At 36.0% G+C, this 22,215-nt stretch overlaps 1 protein-coding gene across 1 annotated transcript in view; it reads right to left on the bottom strand.

The window, feature by feature from the left end:
• The window catches only part of LOC114333517 (DC-STAMP domain-containing protein 2-like), a 186,374-nt gene that overhangs the window by 56,057 nt on the left and 108,102 nt on the right, over positions 1-22,215 (bottom strand). Inside the window, exons 8-9 of the mRNA XM_050643805.1 lie at positions 13,182-13,346; positions 8,432-8,678 (exon numbers count right to left, since the gene is read on the bottom strand). Of these exons, the coding sequence (XP_050499762.1) occupies positions 8,432-8,678; positions 13,182-13,346 (412 nt within the window). The remainder of the gene's footprint in view (positions 1-8,431; positions 8,679-13,181; positions 13,347-22,215) is intronic.

Genomic DNA, 22,215 nt, shown 5'->3' with positions numbered 1-22,215 from the left:
TAAAATATTAGACTATCAGGTAAAATATGTCAGAAAAAATACTCCCTCTATTTTAATTTCGGTAAAAATTACTTTTAAAAAGGTGAAATATCAGTTGACTAGATCGACGTGATTTTACTGCAATACTACTTTTAAAACTACATTAGTGACCTTTACTAATAAGAAGAAGCTCACTAGACTTAGCGAGTTGAAATTGTTTGTAGAGGAACAAGAAAGAATCAATGAGGTCAAGTATTTAGGGGAAACCCTGGACTCCAAACTCAAAACCACCCTACAGGGTGAAAAAAGCACTAGAAAGACAAGCGCTTCTAAATATGAGAGGAGCTTTGAACAGTACACGAAGGGCATCTTTAGATGCCTTCACAGGTCTCCCTCCGCTATATATTTCGACGGTAGCCTTTATGACCATCTTGAGACTTAAAGCAGTAGTTGGAGGCTAAATTATGTAGTGAATAGTAAACCAAATACTACTGAGGCTACACTTGAGGAATCCATCTTTCAGATGAATTCAGATATGGTGACACAAGAAATAATCTTCACTGCAAAAACTAACACAATTATTATTATAACAAATCTTACAGCTTAGGTCAATATTCACTTTTGTCCACAATAAGTACAGATACAAAAAGCACAGAGAAGAAACATTTATAATGCAGATAGTTACTACGAAGCTACAGGCCAGCAAGGACATGGAACGCAGATATTAGAAAGGCTCGCCCATAAAGAAATATTGGGTGGAGAGAGGCAGAGAGACTAGCTACTGACCGAAAGGCTTAAGTAGGTAAGTAAGGACAGATAGCTAAGCGGCTATTCTGGCTGTAAAAAACCCACTTACCAAATCAAAACTAATGAGGAAACAAGGCTGGCAAAACAAGACTCGGGAGAAACACATTAGTAGGCTCAGAATCATTATGTGGCATCGCCAAAGATGCTGAAAGAAACGAGGTTCAGAATTGGCTGATAGAAATCATAAAAAACAATTTTTAAGAATACTGCACTCAAAAATTTATAACAAAATGAATTAAAACAAACTAGAAATACAACTAAGCGAAACGCAGTTTGGTTTCAGAAACAACCTTGAAACATGGTTCAAAGATGTATGGATAATATATGGGTTTCGAAAAGGTATTTTGCCGAGTCACCCACGACAAACTGATAGGTGTCTTGCAACAGGTGGGAATTGATGACCAAGCAGGGGTGGCCCGTCGGGGTAGGCAAGGTAGGCGCCGCCTACCCTTTTCAAATGTAGTACAATAATATAAATTATTATTATAAATTACTTATTTCAAAATTGTAATTTATAAATTTTGACACAATACCTACAATAAAATAGCAAAAATTATCCAAATTATTTTTAAAAATATCCAAAAAATTTTCTCCGTAGTTATAATTATTGTACGCTCCTTGTAGTATCAGTAGTACTGTATAAGATTCTATATTCTTCCTTGGTCAGGCACTTGAAAACGTAGCCTGAAATAGAACGACGCCAACACCGAATTGACGTGCGATCTCTCTCTGTTTACGCGAGCAGGCCTGCTGCAGGTCTGCTGGTAGCGATCGTATTCTACGATTTTGAAATAGCGGATAGGCACAGAGTCTTATAGCCGGACCTACAAAATTTTATCAGTTGCTTCTCTTGTGTCTTGTGAAACTATTTTAAATAATTGTTTTTTGATTTTGGCTGTTATTAGTAGGTTAAGTATTGAATAAAACTAGGTAGGACAATTTAAATTTGTTTATGAAAACTGAATAATAAACAGGTAAATTTGAGATCGGTCTATTGAAGGGCATTTTAATTTTATATTAATTTAGTAATAATTCACTAACGACAAATAAATCTGTGAATAGTTATTTGTCAGTGGTCCATTATATTTTTATTGTGTTTCAATACAATTTGGATAATTTAAAGTTAAACTGACGAATTGTGTTATTAGATTATATAGATAATTAAAAATTTAAAGCGAGGTTAATTGTTAACTTATCAATTTATTCGAAGAGTAAATTATTATTTGATACATAAATAAAATAAGTAATATTTGACGTTGTTGAAACGTAGGTGTGTTAGTTTTATTGGTGGAAAAACTTTAGTCATCGAATATGAATATTTTAAACGATGTAATATGCAGTTTGATCGAGACGCCTTTTTCAAGGCGCCAAAATCAAGAAAGATCAGAAATTATTTCAATGGGCCGGCCTTTACCAAATTTAACAATTTTATCCACAGATAAGACAAAAGACAATCGACCATTTTCGAGATCGTTCAAAACAATATGGTATGAAAATCATAAATGGCTAAGCGGAAGTTATTTTAAAAATTCACTTTTCTGTTGGCCTTGTCTGTTGCTCTCTTTGAAGCAAAATATTTGGGTGAGTCAGGGATCTTCAGATTTAAAAAATTTATCAGCTAGTGTAAAAAAACATGAATCTTCGAAAGAACATTTAAACAATTGCTTAGGTTTAAAACGGTTAGAAAAAAATAAACAAACTATTGACAGTGCTTTAGCTGGACAAATTTCTCTATCTAATAAGATATATAATGAAGAAGTTGAAAAAGATTGAAGAATTTGAAGAAATTGATGTTACAATTCTGTTAGTAAAACAAGAACTTGCATTTCGCGGTCGTAATGAGAGCCACAATTCTTCAAACATGGGTAATTTTAAAAAAAATTTTAATTTAGTAGTTAAACGCGATCAGGAAATCCAGGATTATGTTAAAAAATAGAAGGGGTGTTCACGGGTTTGTCAAAAACAATACAAAATGATTTAATAGATTGCCTTGCCGATTACGTAAAAAATGAAATTTCAAGAGAAATTAATGAAAGTCAATTTTTTTCTATACTAGCGGACGATACTACTGATATAACCGAAAAATCACAGTGTACTTTAACAATCCGTTTTGTTAACAAAGTTGGTCAGGTAACAGAAAGATTTTTAGGGTTTTTTGATGTTAGCAAGAATAGATCTGCAGACGCTCTATATAGTTTAATTTCAAACGTGCTTGAGCCATATGATTACAAAAATAAATTAATTATTTATTAATATAAATTAAGACCTCCGTATTATCAAAAATTTGTATTGGCATCAATGTGCACACATACGGATTGGTCAGAATACGACAGAAGCAGTGAAAATACGACGTGGAGTGAGATAAAGGTATATTTTATCGCCTTTTCATTTTAATATCTACTCCGAATTTATTTTCAAAGAAGTCTTAGATGAAGATGCCAGGCATTAAAATCAACGAAATTAATGTCTACCATCTCAGATACGCAGAGGACAGGGTACTGATTGCTTCCAATGAAAAAAAGTTGCACCGTAAACAGGGTGACCCCCATATGTGATAAATATGGGCTAAAACATAATACTTCTGAGACAAAAATTATGGTTGTCAGCAAAACGGAGTTACCACCAATGAACCTCAGAGCATATGGAATAAAATTAGAGTCCACAGTATTACCAATTTGGGTGCCAACGTTAATGATAATTGGGATATAAACAAATAAAAAAGAATACGCATTGAAAAAGCCAGAGTCGCTTTCTATAAACTAAAGAACATTCTTATTAAATAGAGATACATTAAACCTTAAAATAAGTAATACGCTGCCTACCAGAGCTGCTTTATCCATTAGGCAATATAGGCAGTTGCCTAGGGCGGCAAATTATAAGAGGGCGGCAAAAATACTGTACAAAAATATTTGTATATAAAAATATAAGTAAGCATTCATTTCTAGAAAACAAATTGCATTTTCTTAACACTATTCATTCAAAAAGGACAGAAGTCGTAAATTTAGGGATTATTGGGCCGTCGGCAGCACCGCACTGCTCTATAATTTTTTTTAAACTTAATCCTTTTGGGTTATTCGTAGTTGAAAATTTGCCATTTTCATTGAAAAAGGTCGCCTTTTCGGACGGTGTTTTGCGAATACCTTAAAAATTATGCATCTAACGAAAAAAACCATATAAAACATTTTTGTAGCTTATGAAAAATCAAAGAGATTTGTTCCTTTATAAGTCTTCTAGTGATAACATAAAAAGAGATATGGTAGGTGAAAAGAAATTTTTTTTTGTGTATGCTCAAATGGGTGTGTTCAACTTAATAACAGAGAAATAGTCGATTTTAAGGGTATAATGCTATCAATATCTTTTGTAAATACTGCCTAAAAAGACCTTTAAAGCGACCGCACTGTTAAATTTCGATTACATCCAACTAAGCGAGATATGGTGCAACAAAAAAGGATGACTAATTTATTTTAAGATAAAATGCAAAGTCTGTACATTTTAACCACTCATCCACCAGATTTAAATGCATCGTTTTGCTTGTACAATACCTTTTACTATAGTGTTATTTCTATGTTCAACAAGTTGGACGGGTTTAAAATGTATGATTTTTGAAAAAAATAAAATCAAATTATAGAGAGCATTTTTAATTTTTTTTAATCTTCCTTTTTCTCCATGCTACTCGAAAATGATAATGAGATACAGTAAAGAAAAATAAAATTTTTATCTAAGAGAAAACCTACATTTTTGTAAAGTATTTTTTTACGTAACTCTTATCACTTTCGAATTACAGGGAGAAAAAGTAAGATTTTTAAGAAAATTTAAAAATGCGCTCTATAATTTGATTTTATTATTTTCAAATTTTCAAAAACCATTAATTTTCAAGCCGTCCAACTTTTTGAATATCGAAATAACACTATATAGTGGAAGGTATTCTAGAAGAAAAACGCTGCATTTAAATTCTGGTGGAAGAGGAGTTAAATATACTTCGCATTTTTCCTTAAAATAGGTACATTAGTCGTAAGTTTTTTGCACCATATCTCGCTTAGTTTGAATGTAACCGACATTTAGCAGTTCTCGTTTTAAAGGTCTTTTCAAGCACTACAAAAGGTATTCATAGCATTATACCCATAAAATCGACAATTTCTCTGTTATTTTAAGTTGAATACACCAGTTTGAGCATGCATAAAAATCTTTTTTCACCTACCATCTCTTTAATTATTAAAACTAAAAGATTTATGAAAAATGAGTCTCTCTGATTTTTCATAAACTACAAAAATGTTTTATATAGTTTTTTTCGTTAGATGCACAATTCTTATGGTGTTCCCAAAAAAAAACAGTCTCCGAAAAGTGTCATTTTTCAATGAAAATGGCAAATTTTTAACCACAAATAACTCAAAAAGTATTGAGTTTTCAAAAAATTTATAAAACAGTTATTGCTTAGAATTAGGTTATCTGGCCACTTCCGGTGTCAGTTTGATAAAAAAATTCCACCCCCGAGAACGGGTGGAAACCACCCCCAAGTTAAAGCGTCATAGGATATAGCGTAGACTTTGTTTCTTGAGCTATTCCCTACTTACAGTGAAAATATCAAGTAAATTGATGCAGTAGGATTGAATTCGGAGCCAAATACCCTCATGACTGCACTAATATAGATACCTACATCATTCATACATGAATGCATTGACTTAAAGGTTCATTTGGATACCACAATAAAATCACCAATCAACAATAATTGACATATCTAAATATTTAAAGAAGAGTGGATTGAAAGATATTTTCCCTAATTTTGATATTGCTTTGCGCATTTATTTGTGCCTCCCAGTTGCCAACCAACGTGTCCGCTGAAAGGTCATTTTCGAAAATGTCAAGAATTTAAAATAGTCATGAAAATAATTTTTCGTATCAAGTATGACGCAAGAACGTTTTAACAATTTGTCGATTTTGTCCATAGAAAGTGACGTAACAAAGGCGATAAATTATGACGACATTATAGATGATTTTTCCAAAGAAAAATCAAAAAGAAATCTGATGTGATCGAACTGGAATGACAATTTCTTATTTACATAAAAAAATCTGCTTGCAATTTTTTTTTTCGCAAAAATGGTACATGCTTGAAGGGCGGCTACGAGAGAATTGCCTAGGGCGTCAATTGACCTAAACACGGCCCTGCTGCCTACATATTCTCCACATTGCTCTGTAGTGTCTCTGTAAGCTGGACCCTTACAGAGACATTAATGACAAAATTGGAGGCCTTTGAGAATGTCAATCTATCGATAGTATTGCGGATAAACGCCAGGCCAAAGAAGAACATCCTGGCTCCAAAATCTCCGAGATAAGAATCTATCAAGAGATCACCGCTAATTTGTTTAGAGCTGCCGTAAACAAAGTTATTATTTCCAATATGATTGCCAACGTTCGATAATCGGACAGGAAACTAAAAGAATAGTGTAGGAAACAGAGGTTCAACCTCGCAAAATGGACACAAGTCCGGTTTAATTTTTTTTTCTGGTATATCAAGGTGTGCTTATTATAAAACTAACTTTTTCTTAAAAAATTTCGTCCCGGAACCCCCTTTTCATCCCTTTAAAGTTGGTAATTTGTGGTTTTTGCGAAACGTAGCCATTCCTGTACGTTTTGCAAACAATTTATTTAATAGTAAAATGAAGAGGACTATATTTCCTACTATTTATTTGCCGACAGCATGTGTCTATCACCCACCGTTTAGCGGGGGTGGCGCCCCAAAGTTGACAAATTTTAAAAAAAGATGTTTTTAAAAAAATATTTTTCCCTAATTGTAATGAAAATTAAGAAGAAATTAATCACAAAGATCACAATCACATTAATCAAGAAATGCGGCAATTAATCACAAATAAGTGGCTGATTTTTTGGTATAGGATTCATTTAAGGGCAATTGCAAATTTTTTAATTACAGGGTGTTACATTTAAAAAAATACCCCTTTTTATACCATCTGAACCGCCCATGCTAGAGTAAAAAAACTTTCAGCGATTATCCACGTACTGGTGTTATTTACAAATTTGTATAATGCACCCCCATATTTTCCCCGGAACTACCCCAAAAAAAGAAGAATTAATAAAGAAAATAATCAAAAATTGATTTTGGGCCACCACTGTGACTTTAGGGTGCAAAGAAAATAAAATATGCATAGATCATAATGTGTAGCAGACAGTGTGTTCTTTTATTTCCCATAAGTACGTTATCCATAAAATGAATAGATGACGAAAAAAAAAAAAAAGCTAGAGCCCGCCAAAGCATTTCTGAGGTTTACGGCCCACTGTGCCGTAACGGTTGCTTATACGAAAAAAATGCATAGGACCTTAGTTGTAGAGAAAATAGTGGTATTTAATTTTATATAAATTTTGTTTTAAAAAAATGCATATGTAATGAGAAAATCGTAAAAACATGCTCTCCAAGGGATAGTGGTAGTTTCTGGACATTCACTTTTCAAGGAGAGGCGTAGTTTCCGCAGGGATTTTGCAATAATCATATATATTTATGAAAAACCCTATCGATGAAGCATATGTCCATATGGGTCAAAAAGCAAAAAAAAATTTTTTTAACTCCCCCTTTATTTATTTTTTTGGCTACAGGGGTTGCATTAAGAAATCGCTTTTGGTGTCTATGCATGGGTAATAAGAACGTGCACAAAATGATATATGAAGCATTTTAATAAAGGGCATGGTGTGTTAAGGATTCCAAGAAAATCACTTTCTTTATTAATTCTCATTTTTTGGGGGGTTTCCGGAAAAAGAATGGAGGTGCATTATAGAAATTTGTAAATAACATCAGTACATGGATATTCGCTGAAAGTTTTTTACTCTAGCATAGGCGGTTCAGATGGTATAAAAAGGGGGTTTTAAAAATGTAACACCCTGTAATTAAAAAATGGGCAATTGCCCTTAAATGAATGCTATACCAAAAAATCAGCCACTTACTTGTAATTAATTTCTCCAAGGTTTCTTCTTAATTTTCATTACAGTTAGGGAAAAATAACTTTTTTTTTAAAACTTCTTTTTTTAAAATTTGTCAACTTTGGGGCTCCACCCCCGCTAAACGGTGGGTGATAGACATATTATGCTGTCGGAAAATAAATAGTAGGAAAATAGTTCTCTTCATTTTACTATTAAGTAAATTTTTTGCAAAACGTACAGGAAGGGCTACGTTTCGCAAAAACCACAAATTACCCCCTTTAAAGGGATGAAAAGGGGGGTTCCGGGGCGAAAGAAAAAGTTAATTTTATAATAAGCACCCCTTGATACACCAGAAAAAAAATAAAACCGGACTTGTGTCCATTTTGCGAGGTTGAACCTCTGTTTCCTACACTAGAAAAAGATGATAATTTCCCGTTATTTGTAGCGATAATACAAAATTAAAAATTGAAATTTCCATCAGTACCTAGAGTTGAGTCCGCGAATCTTTACCCGTGCATACGGCATACGAAATAAGTCGATGATAAGTTGGAATTTTACTAAACGCAACAGCAAGTGACAGTAAGTGACTTGCTGTTGCGTTTAGTAAATTTTAATTTCCGACTTATTATCGACTTATTTCGTATGCTTTAAATGATGACGCACGGGTAAAGATTCGCGGACTCAACTGTAGGTGTATACCTTGGTGTAGTATACAATTTACCTGAAATTAGCTGCAAGAAATTCTTTCAAAGTAACTTTCTCAACATCCTTACTACCTAAAAATTTTCTTTTTAGTTGTCTTCTGGCAAATTTTAAAAACGTATTTCTTTTTCTGAGGATATTATTGTACAACCATATAGCGCGTTGTCTTCCTCTGAGAGGATGGTAGTAACACATGATAAACGTTCGGAATCTTAGTCCATACGGTTCCAACAGGGTTAGTACCCAGCAAAATATTAGTAGAGTCGCTAAAAGGGCAAACATTTATTTGAATATAAATGATGATAGCTATAGTTAGGTATCTATTTTATTGACCTCCAGATCGCAAATTATTTTCAAAATGCACAAAATAAAATAATAAATATTTTAAAGAGTGAAGATATAAATTAAAAAAAATTTACAATTATTGTTTTTTTTGTAACAACGATATTATCATTTTTTCTTTTTACTAACTTTGTTTTTTAAACATTTTTATTTTAATTTTATATTCTTGTAATGAGGAAATGAAGCGGATGTTAAATTTAAAATAAAAAATACAGGGTGTGCCATTAAAAACATATCTTTTATGAGGTACAGTGTTATGGAAGATCCTGTATATTTGTATATGTATAATTTTAAAATTTGAAACATAGTTAGCTCATTTTTCTAAAGACGTTCTTTTGGCATCTCCAACAATAACAGATATAACGAACTTTTGACCACCCTGTATATTCTCTACAGGTAAATAGAAAATGCAAACAATAGTACCATGGGGTCATGTTATAAACGTTAAGGCTATGGGTACATAATTCGCAAATATTTTACGTGTATCCCTACTTTTTCTGTCTTTACACGGCAAATTACGTGTAGTAAAATTCACACTGGTATGGATATGTAAACATTACTAGAATGTCATTCTACTTGAAAATGGCATCATTAATTTAAAGAGATGCCTTTTGAATATTCTTGGATAACTGTTATTTTTATACTTGCAAATTATTAATTCAGTTAATAAATGTGATAATTTTTTCACTAACTATGTATTTAGTGATTGTAATAATTTATTTTTACAACAAAAACTAATACTCAATCGAGAAAAGAGGAAAAGTGTTAAAGTGATTTTTTAATAATATATTGTTATGGAACGCTTACAATTTTGAACATCTTTAATAACAAAATACTTGGATCACAGAATATATTATCCTGATGTATTCTCTGCTTGGATCTTTCACAAATAATACACAATAAATAACTTTTTATTATGTTCACGTCTTAAATCAATTATTTATCAAATACACTATATGTCAATAATATTTAATCAATACCTCAAAATATTCCCGATGCAATGGCAAATATTTAAAATTGTCACTGATTGTCAGTGTCTGACTGACAATAATATATATGCTGACAATATTATATTCGGCTGAGTGCGTTGTAAGACAAAGATAGATTTGGAAAATATTACCACGGCATGGTGTTCATTTTTTTCGAATCCTGAAAAAACCAATAAATATTTTTGAAAAATTTAAACGCAGAATGAAAGATTCAATTATTACCGAGGGCCGAAAGTCCCTTAGAATAAATAAAAAGTTTATTTTAAATGAGATATTTGAAATTAAAAATCACACTAAATTTTCTCATAGTTTTTCACCCCTGTAACTTATTTAAATAAACATTATATAAGTTTTTAGGGACTTTCGGCCCTCGCTAATAACGTAATCTTTCATTCTGCGTTTAAATTTTTCAAAAATACTTATTAGTTTTCTCAGGATTCGAAAAAAATGAATCCCCATTTGAATAGCATTGCAGCCGAAAATACGTACCGATCCTCTTAAATGAATATTAGTTATATTTAAAAAATTATTTACTTCCAATTTCTATTGATTTTATTCATTTCTTAACTTTCTATTTTGTAACAAGTCAAAGTTTTCAACTTAATAAAATATAAAAAAATATTATATTAAAAACTTTCATCATCATCATCAGTAGCTCGACAACCCTTTTTGGGTCCTGGCTTGTTCTAGGATTTTCCGCCATTCTGTTCTGTTCCTTGCTTTGTTCTTCCAGTAGGTAATCTCAAGTGTTTTCAGATCTTGTTCCACTTGTTCCATGTACCTAAGTTTGGGTCTTCCCTTTGACCTTCTCCCTACTGTTGTTTGCTTCGTTATGTGTTTTGGTGTTTCGGTCTGCAACATTCGTTCAACATGGCCCATCCAGCGCAGACGTCCGATCTTTATGGATGTTATGATGTCGGGTTCGTTGTATGCTGCGTATAGTTCAAAATTATATCTTCTGCGCCATACGTCATTTTATTTAACCCCCTTATATATGTGTCTAAGGATTTTTCGTTCAAACGTACCTAATAAGTTCTCATCGCTTTTCGTCAGTGTCCATGTCTCTGATCCATATATAAGGACCGGTTTTATCAGGGTTTTGTATATTTTGCATTTGGTTTTTCTCGTGATGTTGTTAGATCTTAGATGTTTAATGAGTCCATTGTATGTTTTATTAGCAATATGTATTCTTCTCTTAACTTCTTCGCTGACATTGTTATCTGCGGTAACTAGTGAACGTATATATGTAAAAATTTTTACGCTTTCGATGTTATAGTCTCCTATTGTCAGATTCTGTAGGTTTCTTTGGCCTGTCGATTTGCTTGCCTTCATGTATTTAAATATTTGCCATAAAATATTAAACTCTTTCAGGGCGTTGATCAGAAATTCTCGATGGATACTGTCATAGGCACTGTCAAAGTCAATGAAGAGATGATGTGTTTCTATATTAAATTCACTAGTCTTTTCCAAGATTTGTCTCAAAACGAAGATATGATCTATTGTGGACTTCTGCCTGCAGAAACCACAGTGATATCCCGCAACTATTTGTTCCGCATATGGTCTCAATCGCTCAGACACAATATTTGACAGTATTTTATATGCCACAGTCAGTAGCGTTATTGCCCGGTAGTTGTTACATTGAAGCTGATCTCCCTTTTTATGTAGTGGAATGATTACTCCGGTATTCCAGTCTTGTGGTAGTTGTTTATTATTCCATATGTCCACTATAAGTTCGTGTATCGCATTCAATAGGGAGTCTCCGCCTTCTTTTATTAATTCTGCGCTAATGTTGTCCAATCCAGGTGACTTGTTGTTTTTCAGTCTGATAACTGCTTCTTGCATTTCAGCTTCTGAAGGGGGGATTGTTTCTCTGGTATCCGTTTGATCCAGTATAATTTCATCGTATAGTGGATCTCCGTTTTGTTCAAACTTCTCTTTGAAGAATTCAGTCCATCTTTGCAGTATTTCACTCTGTTGAGTTACTATATCTCCTTCTTTGTCTCTGCACATCATTGTCCTTGGTTTAAATTCTTTTCTGCTTTTGTTAAGTTTTTGGTAGAAGTTTCTGGTTTTTGTTGGTTTATTTAATTCTTTAATTTCTTGGAGTTCTTTTTCTATATGTTCTCTTTTCTTTCTGCGGTGTATTTTCTTCTCTTCCCTCCTTAGCATTCTATATTACTCCTCTGCCTGTCTTGTTCTATGTCGTTGTTGTAGTCGTTGATATGCATTATTTTTTCTTTCTGTTATGTTACGACACTCTTCATCGAACCACTTCCCTTCAGTTGGTTTGACCTTTTTTTGTAGACCCAAGGTCTCTTTGGCAGCGTCTTGTATGGTGTTTTTATACGCTTCCCATTCTCTGTTTATATCCTCGTGCTTTTGTCTGTTTTCTAGCCTTTCTTTTACATATTCTTTGTATTTGGTCCTTTTGCTGTTGCCTGTTAAGTTTTTTATTTCATATTTTTCAATTTTGGATCCATTTTCTTTTTTAATGTTTGAGATTCTGGCTATTAAAAACTTTACTGGGGCCACTTTCTGGTTATACCTCAGTAGCTTCTAAAAATTCAAACAAAGCGGATGCTGAAGCAAGGAAGGCGACGCGACGGAATTCTATAATTTGCAATTCACATCGCATCTGTCTAGCTCGGAAAAATTCCAATGAAAATGGAACCCGACATATTATCGGATATGAGTAATATTAATAAAAATAAAAATTAATAACCATTTTGATCTTGTTGCAATACTAAGCCAAAGCCGTCTTATATTTCAGTTTGTTCAGAGAGCGCAACAAACACCCTGACCGAACGGTTTCAAAACTCGTTAGTTTTTCATCAGAGAATGCATATGTTGCTATCTCTACACCAAACTGAAATAATGCAGACGACTAACCTCGAATTGTAACTAACGAAATAGCCTGGTTGTCATAGCGACATATGCAAGTCAAAGTTTTCAACTTAATAAAATATAAAATAGTATTAAATTAAAAACTTTATTGGGACCATTTTCTGGTTGCATCTCAGTGTAATAAAGTTTTTTTAATTTAATATTATTTTATATTTTATTAAGTTGAAAACCTTGACTTGTATCTAGCAGATGTGGCTATGACACCCTGGCAATTTCGTTAGTTGCAATTTGAGGCTAGTCGTCTGGATTATTTCAGTTTGGTTTAGAGATAGCAACATACCTATGCATTCTCTGATGAAAAACTAACGAGTTTTGAAACCGTTTGATCAGGGTGTTTGTTGCGCTCTATAAACGAACTGAAATATAAGACGGCTTTGGCTTCGTATTGCAACGAGATGAAAATGGATATTTATTTTTATTTCTGTTTTGTCTTAATTTTTTATTTCAAAAATAGTTAGTGCCTTGTTTTTTATCAGCTAAATATTTTATCCTTTATTTTATTATTAAGAAGACGTTATCTATAAAATACTTTACCAATTTGAATATATCGATCAAAATTAGGAGGTATAGGAGTTGGCAAACAAGGAATTGTGTCTATTTCAATCTGTATACCCATCGGTTGGAATGCCTTGACTATGCTTCTCAATAAATCTGCTAGAAGTCCTTGACCACTTATATAAGGAGTTGGTATATTTGGAGCTAATAATAAATAAAATTATTAATAAAAAACAAAAAAATATTTTCATAATATGTGACAATTAAAATAAAAAAAAACCATCACAATACTTTCATACATTTTTGGTTAACCGGAAACAGTATAGTATAACTAGATCCAAACCCAGACACCCAAAGTGATTGTTATCCTCCAACACCAAATTGTTTATATAGTCCACACAATGTTCAGAAAAAAGTCACACCATTTTGAGCGTCGGGTTTGGGGTGGAGATGGGGGAGAAATCGGCAAATTCTTAGTTTTTTAAGTTTTTCGTCAATATTTCTTAAACTATGCGGTTTAGCATAATAAACAACCTTTTTCACAAAAATGTTCTAAATTAAATTTGAAACAAAAAACGCCCTATCCATAATCCTTCTAAAATGAACGGTTCCAAAGTTACGGAGGTAGTATAGTATAATTGGTCCAGAAAAGGCCTTACCCAGACATTAAAAGTAAAAGTTTTCCTCCAACACCAAATTGTTCTATATGGTCCAGATATTGTTCAGTAAAAAGTTACACCATATTGAGCGTCCGGTTTGGGGGGAGATGGGGGAGATGGGTAAATTAGTAGTTTTTTTATGTTTTTCGTCAATATTTCTAAAAATATGCTTTAGCCTAAACAATGTTCTATACAATTTTTTTTTATTTATATACGGTTACAACCATTTACAGAAAAAAAACAATAGATTAAAATATAAATTACATACAATATAGAGAACAAAAAGTACAAATTATCAATATAAATAAAATATGTTACCAATACGAATTACACAAATAATCATACCTAAGGACATTAATTAGTGTGGTCGGCGGACATAAGCAGACAAGTCACTTTTGAGTTTATTTTTCCAGATTTAGCCATACGGCTCACACTCCCGCTGAGGGGAAAATTGACTCATCCCAGATACCTACGGTATCAAAAGGATTGAGCTCTGGTGGGACTCTTTCCGTGTTATCGAGCCCTAGATGACTTGGAATGCAGGTGTATCTCCCAAAAATTTTCTTACACTTCTGGCCGTCGCAAGTAGTACAGCTTTCTGCATGGTCTTATAAATATGTTCATTGAGACCCAGCTTCTTTATGCTTCCGAGGAGGGTCTTCGGAATGACTCCAGTAGTAGACATAACAATAGGTATCGTCTGGGTACTTTGCATTCTCCATTGTCTCCGTATTTGAATTTCCAGATCTCCATACTTGGCGATCTTTTCAGTAAATTTACTACGTAGATTATTGTTGTTAGGTATCGCCACATCAATTAGTGTTGTTTGTCTTGTTAATTTATTAACTAGTACGAGATCTGGTCTATTATGTGCCACTGTTTGGTCTGTGAGCACGCTGCGGTCCCAGAATAGCTTATAGTTGCCATCCTCAAGCATACTCTCAGGAACGTATTGATAATATGGGAGATGGTCCGTTTGGAGAAGTCCCAGCTTGTTAGCTATCTCTTGATGAAGGATTTTTCCCACTGCGTCATGCCGTTCCTTGTATTCAGTTGCAGCAAATGCCTGGCAGCCCCCTGTAATATGTTGGATGGTTTCTTGGGCTTGACATCCATATCGGCATCTGTAGTTTTGAACCTGAGGGTCTTTGACGATATATTTCAGGTAATTTCTGGTTGGTATAACCTGATCCTGAATGGCCAGTAATGAACCCTCCGTTTCAGGGAACATCTTTCCTGATGTCAACCAATAGTTCGACGCTGTATTGTCGACATAGTCTTGGCTGACCTCATTGGGATGTCGCCCGTGCAGAGGTTTACCCATCCAGGTGCGCAGTTTTTCGTCCTTAGTAAGGTGGTTTATGCGCATTTCTGGTTCCCTCAGTTTGATCGGTGTTGTGTCATCTACTGCGCAAATTACGCGGTGTAGAGTAGATGTCTCAGCCTGCATCTGAAAATAAGTTCTCAAATTAGCAATTGCTCACCTATATCCATAAGTCCTCTTCCTCCTAAATACCGGGGTAATGTTGTTCGTTCTACTGCACTTTTAGGGTGGTGTTTTTGTGCCTTTGTGAGGTGTGTTCGTACTTTTCGCTGAAGATTTTCTATATCCGTTTTTGTCCACTTAACAATACCAAATGAATAGCTAAGCGCGGAACAAGCGTAGGTGTTTAGTGCCTTAAACAAATTTTTACTGTTAAGCTGTGAACGAAGCAGCTGTTTTACCCTACTTATAAACTCAGTAGTTATATCAGTTTTCGTTTGCTTATGGTCAATTTTCCGCGCCTGTTTTACTCCAAGATATTTATACATATCGTTGTCGCCCATGGCCTCGATGTTCTGGCCATTTTGCATATCGAATCCACCGGGCTGTACCTTTCCTCTGACTATATTCAAAACACGGCACTTGTCTAGACCGAACTGCATACTAATATCATTAGAGAATGTTTCTACAGTTTTTAGCATCTCTTCTAGGTGTTCTCGAGTGGAAGCCATTAATTTCAAATCATCCATATACAACAGATGATTGAGCTTCGCTACCACAGTATTATTGCTTTTAATGCTAAAACCTGAGTCAGTGGAGTTTAATAGCTGGGAAAGGGGGTTCAAAGCTAAACAGAACCACAGTGGACTCAACGAGTCTCCTTGAAACAGGCCCCGGTTGATTGCGATATTTTTGGTTTCAATATTTTTTTCACCAGGTATTTGGAGGTGAATTTTAGTCTTCCAATCTCTCATTATATGCCTTAAAAAGGTCACTATGTTATCATCGACTTTGTATATTTTCAAAATATCTATTAGCCATTCATGCGGTACTGAATCAAAGGCCTTTTTATAGTCAATAAAAGCAGTAAAAAGGTTCCTTTTTTTAGTGAATGCCTGGTTAGAAATGACTGAATCGATGATAAGCTGTTCTTTGCAACCCATGGAACCCTTAGCGCATCCTTTCTGTTGAGGCTCTATGATATCGTTTAGAGCACAGTGTTGGTAGATACGCCGGGTTACACAGGATGTGACCAATTTATACAAAGTTGGAAGACAAGTAATTGGGCGGTACTTGGATGGATCTTGGGTGTTATTTTGATCCTTGGGTATTAAATAAGTAGTTCCCTGAGTTAGAAATGATGGTAATTCCTGCTGATTAGAAATACCATGATTAATTAATGTTGATAAGCACTCATGAATACTCCAAAACTTTTTAAGCCAGAAGTTCTGAACTCCGTCTGGTCCAGGAGATTTCCAGTTATGAAGCTCTTTGATGACATTTGAGACTTCTTCAGTCGTGAATGGTTCGTAGTTAGCAGTGACGTAGTGGTGACAGTTGTGCGTCGTATCTTCTATCCAGCCAGCATTGTTGTTAAAAGCAGCTGGCGTGGAAAGTTGATTTCCCCAAAACTCATGAATTTCTTCTTGGCTTGGGTAAGACTTGTCGACACTTTCTACGGTGGAATTGAGTTTTCGGTAAAACGCCTTCTCAGAGTTCTCAAAAAGTGCATTGTCACATTTTCGGTTGTTACTAACTTTATACCTTCTTAATCGTCCTGAATAGACGGAGTTTTTGTTTTAATGTATCCAGACACTGTTGGGCTGTGTTATTTTCTGGATCGTATCTCGAGTGTCTTGAAGTGCTCCGCATTATTTCTTCAGCTCTCTTAATGACTTTTCTACTTGTTACACCTCTTATATATTCTGTGACTTGACCAATATCCCTACGCAGTAATTCAATTTTTCCGAGAAGTCTTTTTTCCCATGGTGCAATTCTGTTACCAGTCTTTTCGTTATTAGTACCCCGTCGTGTTCTGATCTTAACGCCCATTACATTGGCAATTGCTGTTGCTGCACAGTAGATTAGCATATGCAGATATTCCAATGTGTGGGCTTCTACGACATAATTGGGTAGGACTTCAGTGTTCACAATTTGTAACAGCGCACCTAGTTTCTTACAAGAGTTTATTCGTGGTAGCGGTGGTCTGCTAAGTGGATTTGTTCCATTAAACTCTTGTACGGCACGAGCCATTTCGTTTTCTAGACTATGGCGCAACTCGTTGTTTTCCTGCTGTGTATTGTCAGGTTGAGTTTCTGGTATGGGAATCTCAGGAATCTGCTCCTCAAGGATTTCATTAGGGACTTGATCTAAAACTAGCTCTTGGTTATTAATCTCCCGTTCGACTTCGCTTTTGATGGCATCGCGTCTAGTCTCTGGGATAAGATTATTTCTTATGATTACCCGGTATTGATCTGATACTCTTTGCTCCGATACTTGAATATCTGGGTACTCCCTGCAAAATTCGGCATACAGCTGTTGTCTGTAGCCGATCGTTTCTTGACCGAGGTTTGTCACCTTATAATAGAAGCGCAAAATGCTTTCGTTGATGGACACAGTCCATTTCATGCGCTGCCTCGGTCGTCCCGCTTGAGTGAGCGCCGGCTGATGATCCAGCGCAACACCTTCGGCAGGTGGAGCTCTTGTTGTTATTTGGCTCGCTTGTGGTTGTGGTTGGGCTGTAGCTGATTGTATGACAGGGGCCCGCCTCCTCAACACCCTGCCACCGACGTCCCGCATGCTGTCACGTCCAGCGCCGGCTCCAGACGTGCCCTGGCGATCCCCAGGCAGCGATCCTAAACACAAATTATTATTCTCCATTCTCATGGGTGTGCATTTTATACCTACTGCCAGGTGTCAGTTTTTGTTCCACGGCAAGTATTCCTGCTACTCTCTGGGTATTGGCGCTACGAATACCCAGAAAGCATCCCCCATTCGCAGGGGGCCGCGCCTGATAGAAGAACTGACAAAAAACTCCCACAGGACATTGAGTTTATTATTATTATTATTATTATCCAGATTTAGCCATACGGCTCACACTCCCTCTAAGGGGAAAATTGACTCATCCCAGATACCTACGGTATCAAAAGGATTGAGCTCTGGTGGGACTCTTTCCGTGTTATCGAGCCCTAGGTGACTTGGAATGCAGGTGTATCTCCCAGAAATTTTCGTACGCAATTGGCCGTCGCGAGTAGTACAGCTTTCTGCATGGTCTTATAAAGATGTTCATTCAGACCCAGCTTTTTTATGCTTTCGAGGAGGGTCTTCGGAATGACTCCAGTAGTAGAAATAATAATCGGTATCGTCTGGGTACTTTGCATTCTCCATTGCCTTCGTATTTGAATTTCCAGATCTCTGTACTTGGCGATCTTTTCAGTAAATTTACTACGTAGATTATTGTTGTTAGGTATCGCCACATCAATTAGTGTTGTTTGTCTTGTTGCTGCACAGTAGATTAGCATATGCAGATACTCTAATGTGTGGGCGTCTACGACATAATTGGGTAGGACTTCAGTGTTCACAATTTGTAACAGCACACCTAGTCTCTTACTATTATTCTCTTATTATTATTAATCCAGATTTAGCCACACGGCTCACACTCCCTCTAAGGGGAAAATTGACTCATCCCAGATACCTACGGTATCAAAAGGATTGAGCTCTGGTGGGACTCTTTCCGTGTTATCGAGCCCTAGGTGACTTGGAATGCAGGTGTATCTCCCAGAAATTTTCGTACGCATCTGGCCGTCGCGAGTAGTACAGCTTTCTGCATGGTCTTATAAAGATGTTCATTCAGACCCAGCTTTTTTATGCTTTCGAGGAGGGTCTTCGGAATGACTCCAGTAGTAGAAATAATAATCGGTATTATCTGGGTACTTTGCATTCTCCATTGCCTTCGTATTTGAATTTCTAGATCTCTGTATTTGGCGATCTTTTCAGTAAATTTACTACGTAGATTATTGTTGTTAGGTATCGCCACATCAATTAGTGTTGTTTGTCTTGTTAATTTATTAACTAGTACGAGATCTGGTCTATTATGTGCCACTTTTTGGTCTGTGAGCACAGTGCGGTCCCAGTATAGCTTGTAGTTGCCATCCTCAAGCATACTCTCAGGGACGTATTGATAATACGGGAGATGGTCTGTTTGGAGAAGTCCCAGCTTGATAGCTATCTCTTGATGAAGGATTTTTGCTACTGCATCATGCCGTTCCTTGTATTCAGTTGCAGCAAATGCCTGGCAGCTCCCTGTAAGATGTTGGATGGTTTCTTGGGCTTGACATCCATATCGGCATCTGTCGTTTTGAACCTGAGGGTCTTTGATGATATATTTCAGGTAATTTCTGGTTGGTATAACCTGATCCTGAATGGCCAGTAATGAACCCTCCGTTTCAGGGAACATCTTTCCTGATGTCAACCAGTAGTTCGACGCTATATTGTCGACATAGTCTTGGCTGACCTCATTGGGATGTCGCCCGTGCAGAGGTTTACCCATCCAGGCGCGCACTTTTTCGTCCTTAGTAAGGTGGTTTATGCGCATTTCTGGTTCCCTCAGTTTGATCGGTGTTGTGTCATCTACTGCGCAGATAGCGCGATGTAGAGTAGATGTCTCAGCCTGCATCTGAAAATAAGTTCTTAAATTAGCAATTTGTTTATCTAATTGCTCACCTATATCCATAAGTCCTCTTCCTCCTAGATTCCGTGGTAATGTTGTTCTTTCTACTGCACTTTTAGGATGGTGTTTTTGTGCCTTTGTGAGGTGTGTTCGCACTTTTCGCTGAAGAGCTTCTATATCTGTTTTTGTCCACTTAACAATACCAAATGAGTAACTAAGCGCGGAACATGCGTTAACTAAGCGTTAAGATGTGAGCGAAGCAGCTGTTTTACCCTTCGTATAAACTCAGTAGTTATCTCTGTTTTCATTTGTTTATGGTCAATTTTCCGCGCTTGCTTTACTCCAAGATATTTGTACATATCGTTTTCACCCATGGCCTCGATGTTCTGTCCATTTTGCATATCGAATCCTCCGGGCTGTACTTTTCCTCTGACTATATTTAAAATACGGCAGTTGTCTAGTCCGAAGTGCATACTAATATCATTAGAAAAAGTTTCTACAGTTTTTAGCATATCGTCGAGCTGGTTTCGAGTGGAAGCCATTAATTTCAAATCATCCATGTACAATAAATGATTAAGCTTCGCCACCACATTGTTGTTATTTTTGATGCTAAAACCTGCATCTGTGGAGTTCAATAGCTGAGATAGTGGGTTCATAGCTAGACAGAACCACAGAGGACTCAACGAATCTCCTTGAAACAGGCCCCGGCTGATTGCGATATTTTCAGTTTCGATGTTACTTTCACCAGGTATTTGAAGGTGAATTCTAGTTTTCCACTCTGTCATTATATGTTGTAAAAAGGTCACTATATTATCATCGACTTTATATATTCTTAATATATCTATAAGCCATTCATGCGGCACTGAATCAAAGGCTTTCTTGTAATCAATAAAAGCAGTAAATAGGTTCCTCTTTTTGGAATATGCTTGATTAGAAATGACCGAGTCGATGATAATTTGTTCTTTGCAGCCCATGGAACCCTTAGCGCATCCTTTCTGTTGAGGCTCTATGATATTGTTCAGCGCACAGTGTTGGTAGATACGCCGGGCTACACAGGATGTGACCAATTTATACAAAGTTGGAAGACAAGTAATTGGGCGGTATTTTGCTGGATCTTGGGTGTTATTTTGATCCTTCGGTATTAGATAAGTGGTTCCCTGAGTTAGGAATGATGGTATATCCTGCGGATTAGAAATAACATAATTAATTAATGTTGATAAGCATTCATGAGCACTCCAAAACTTCTTGAGCCAAAAGTTTTGAACTCCGTCTGGTCCAGGAGATTTCCAGTTATGAAGCTCTTTGATGATATTTGAGACTTCTTCAGTGGTGAAGGATTCGTAGAGAGTAGTAGTGTAGTGTTGGCAGTTCTGTGCCGTATCTTCTATCCATCCAGCATTGTTGTTAAGAGCAGCTGGTGTGGAAAGTTGATTTCCCCAAAACTCATGAATTTCTTCTTGGCTTGGATAAGACTTATCGAGATTTTCTACGGTGGAATTGAGTTTTCGATAGAACGCCTTCTCAGCAGTCTCAAAAAGGGCATTGTCGGATTTTCGGTTGTTACTCACTTTGTACCTTCTTAGTCGTCCTGAATAAACTGAGAGTCTTTGTTTTAACGTATCCAGGCACTGTTGGGCTGTGTTGTTTTCTGGATCGTATCTTGAGTGTCTTGCAGTATTCCGTATTATTTCTTCAGCTCTCCTGATGACTCTTGTACTTCTTACACCTCGTATATATTCTGTGACTCGACCAATATCCCTACGCAGCAATTCAATCTTTCCGAGCAGTCTTTTTTCCCAGGGTGCAATTCTGCTACCAGTCCTTCCGTTATTAGAACCCCGTCGTGTTCTGAGCTTAATGCCCATTACATTAGCAATTGCTGTTGCTGCACAGTAGATTAGCATGTGCAGATACTCTAATGTGTGGGCTTCTACGACATAATTGGGTAGGACTTCAGTGTTCACAATTTGTAACAGCACACCTAGTCTCTTACAAGAGTTTATTCGTGGTAGCGGTGGTCTGCTAAGTGGGTTTGTTCCATTAAACTCTTGTACAGCACGTGCCATTTCACTTACTAGTTTATCATGTAGCTCGTTGTTTTCCTGCTCTGTATTTTCAGGTTGAGTTTCTTGTATGGCAAGCTCAGGAATCTGCTCATGCACTTCATTGGGGACTTGATCTTCAATTACAACATCGTTATGAATCTCCCGTTCGACTTCGCTTCTGATGATATTGCGTCTAGTCTCTGGGATAAGGTTGTTTCGTATAATTACCCGGTATTGGTCTGATACTCGTTGCTCCGATACTTGAATATCTGGGTACGTCCTGCAAAATTCGGCATACAGCTGTTGTCGGTAGCCGATTGTTTCTTATTATTAATATATTATTATTAATATCCAGATTTAGCCATACGGCTCACACTCCCTCTAAGGGGAAAATTGACTCATCCCAGGTACCTACGGTATCAAAAGGATTGAGCTC

This window comes from Diabrotica virgifera, chromosome 2 (genome assembly GCF_917563875.1).
Source record: "Diabrotica virgifera virgifera chromosome 2, PGI_DIABVI_V3a".
NCBI lineage: Eukaryota > Metazoa > Arthropoda > Insecta > Coleoptera > Chrysomelidae > Diabrotica > Diabrotica virgifera.
The sequence above is the reverse complement of the archived record's forward strand: the minus strand, read 5'-3'. Positions and strand labels throughout refer to the sequence as shown.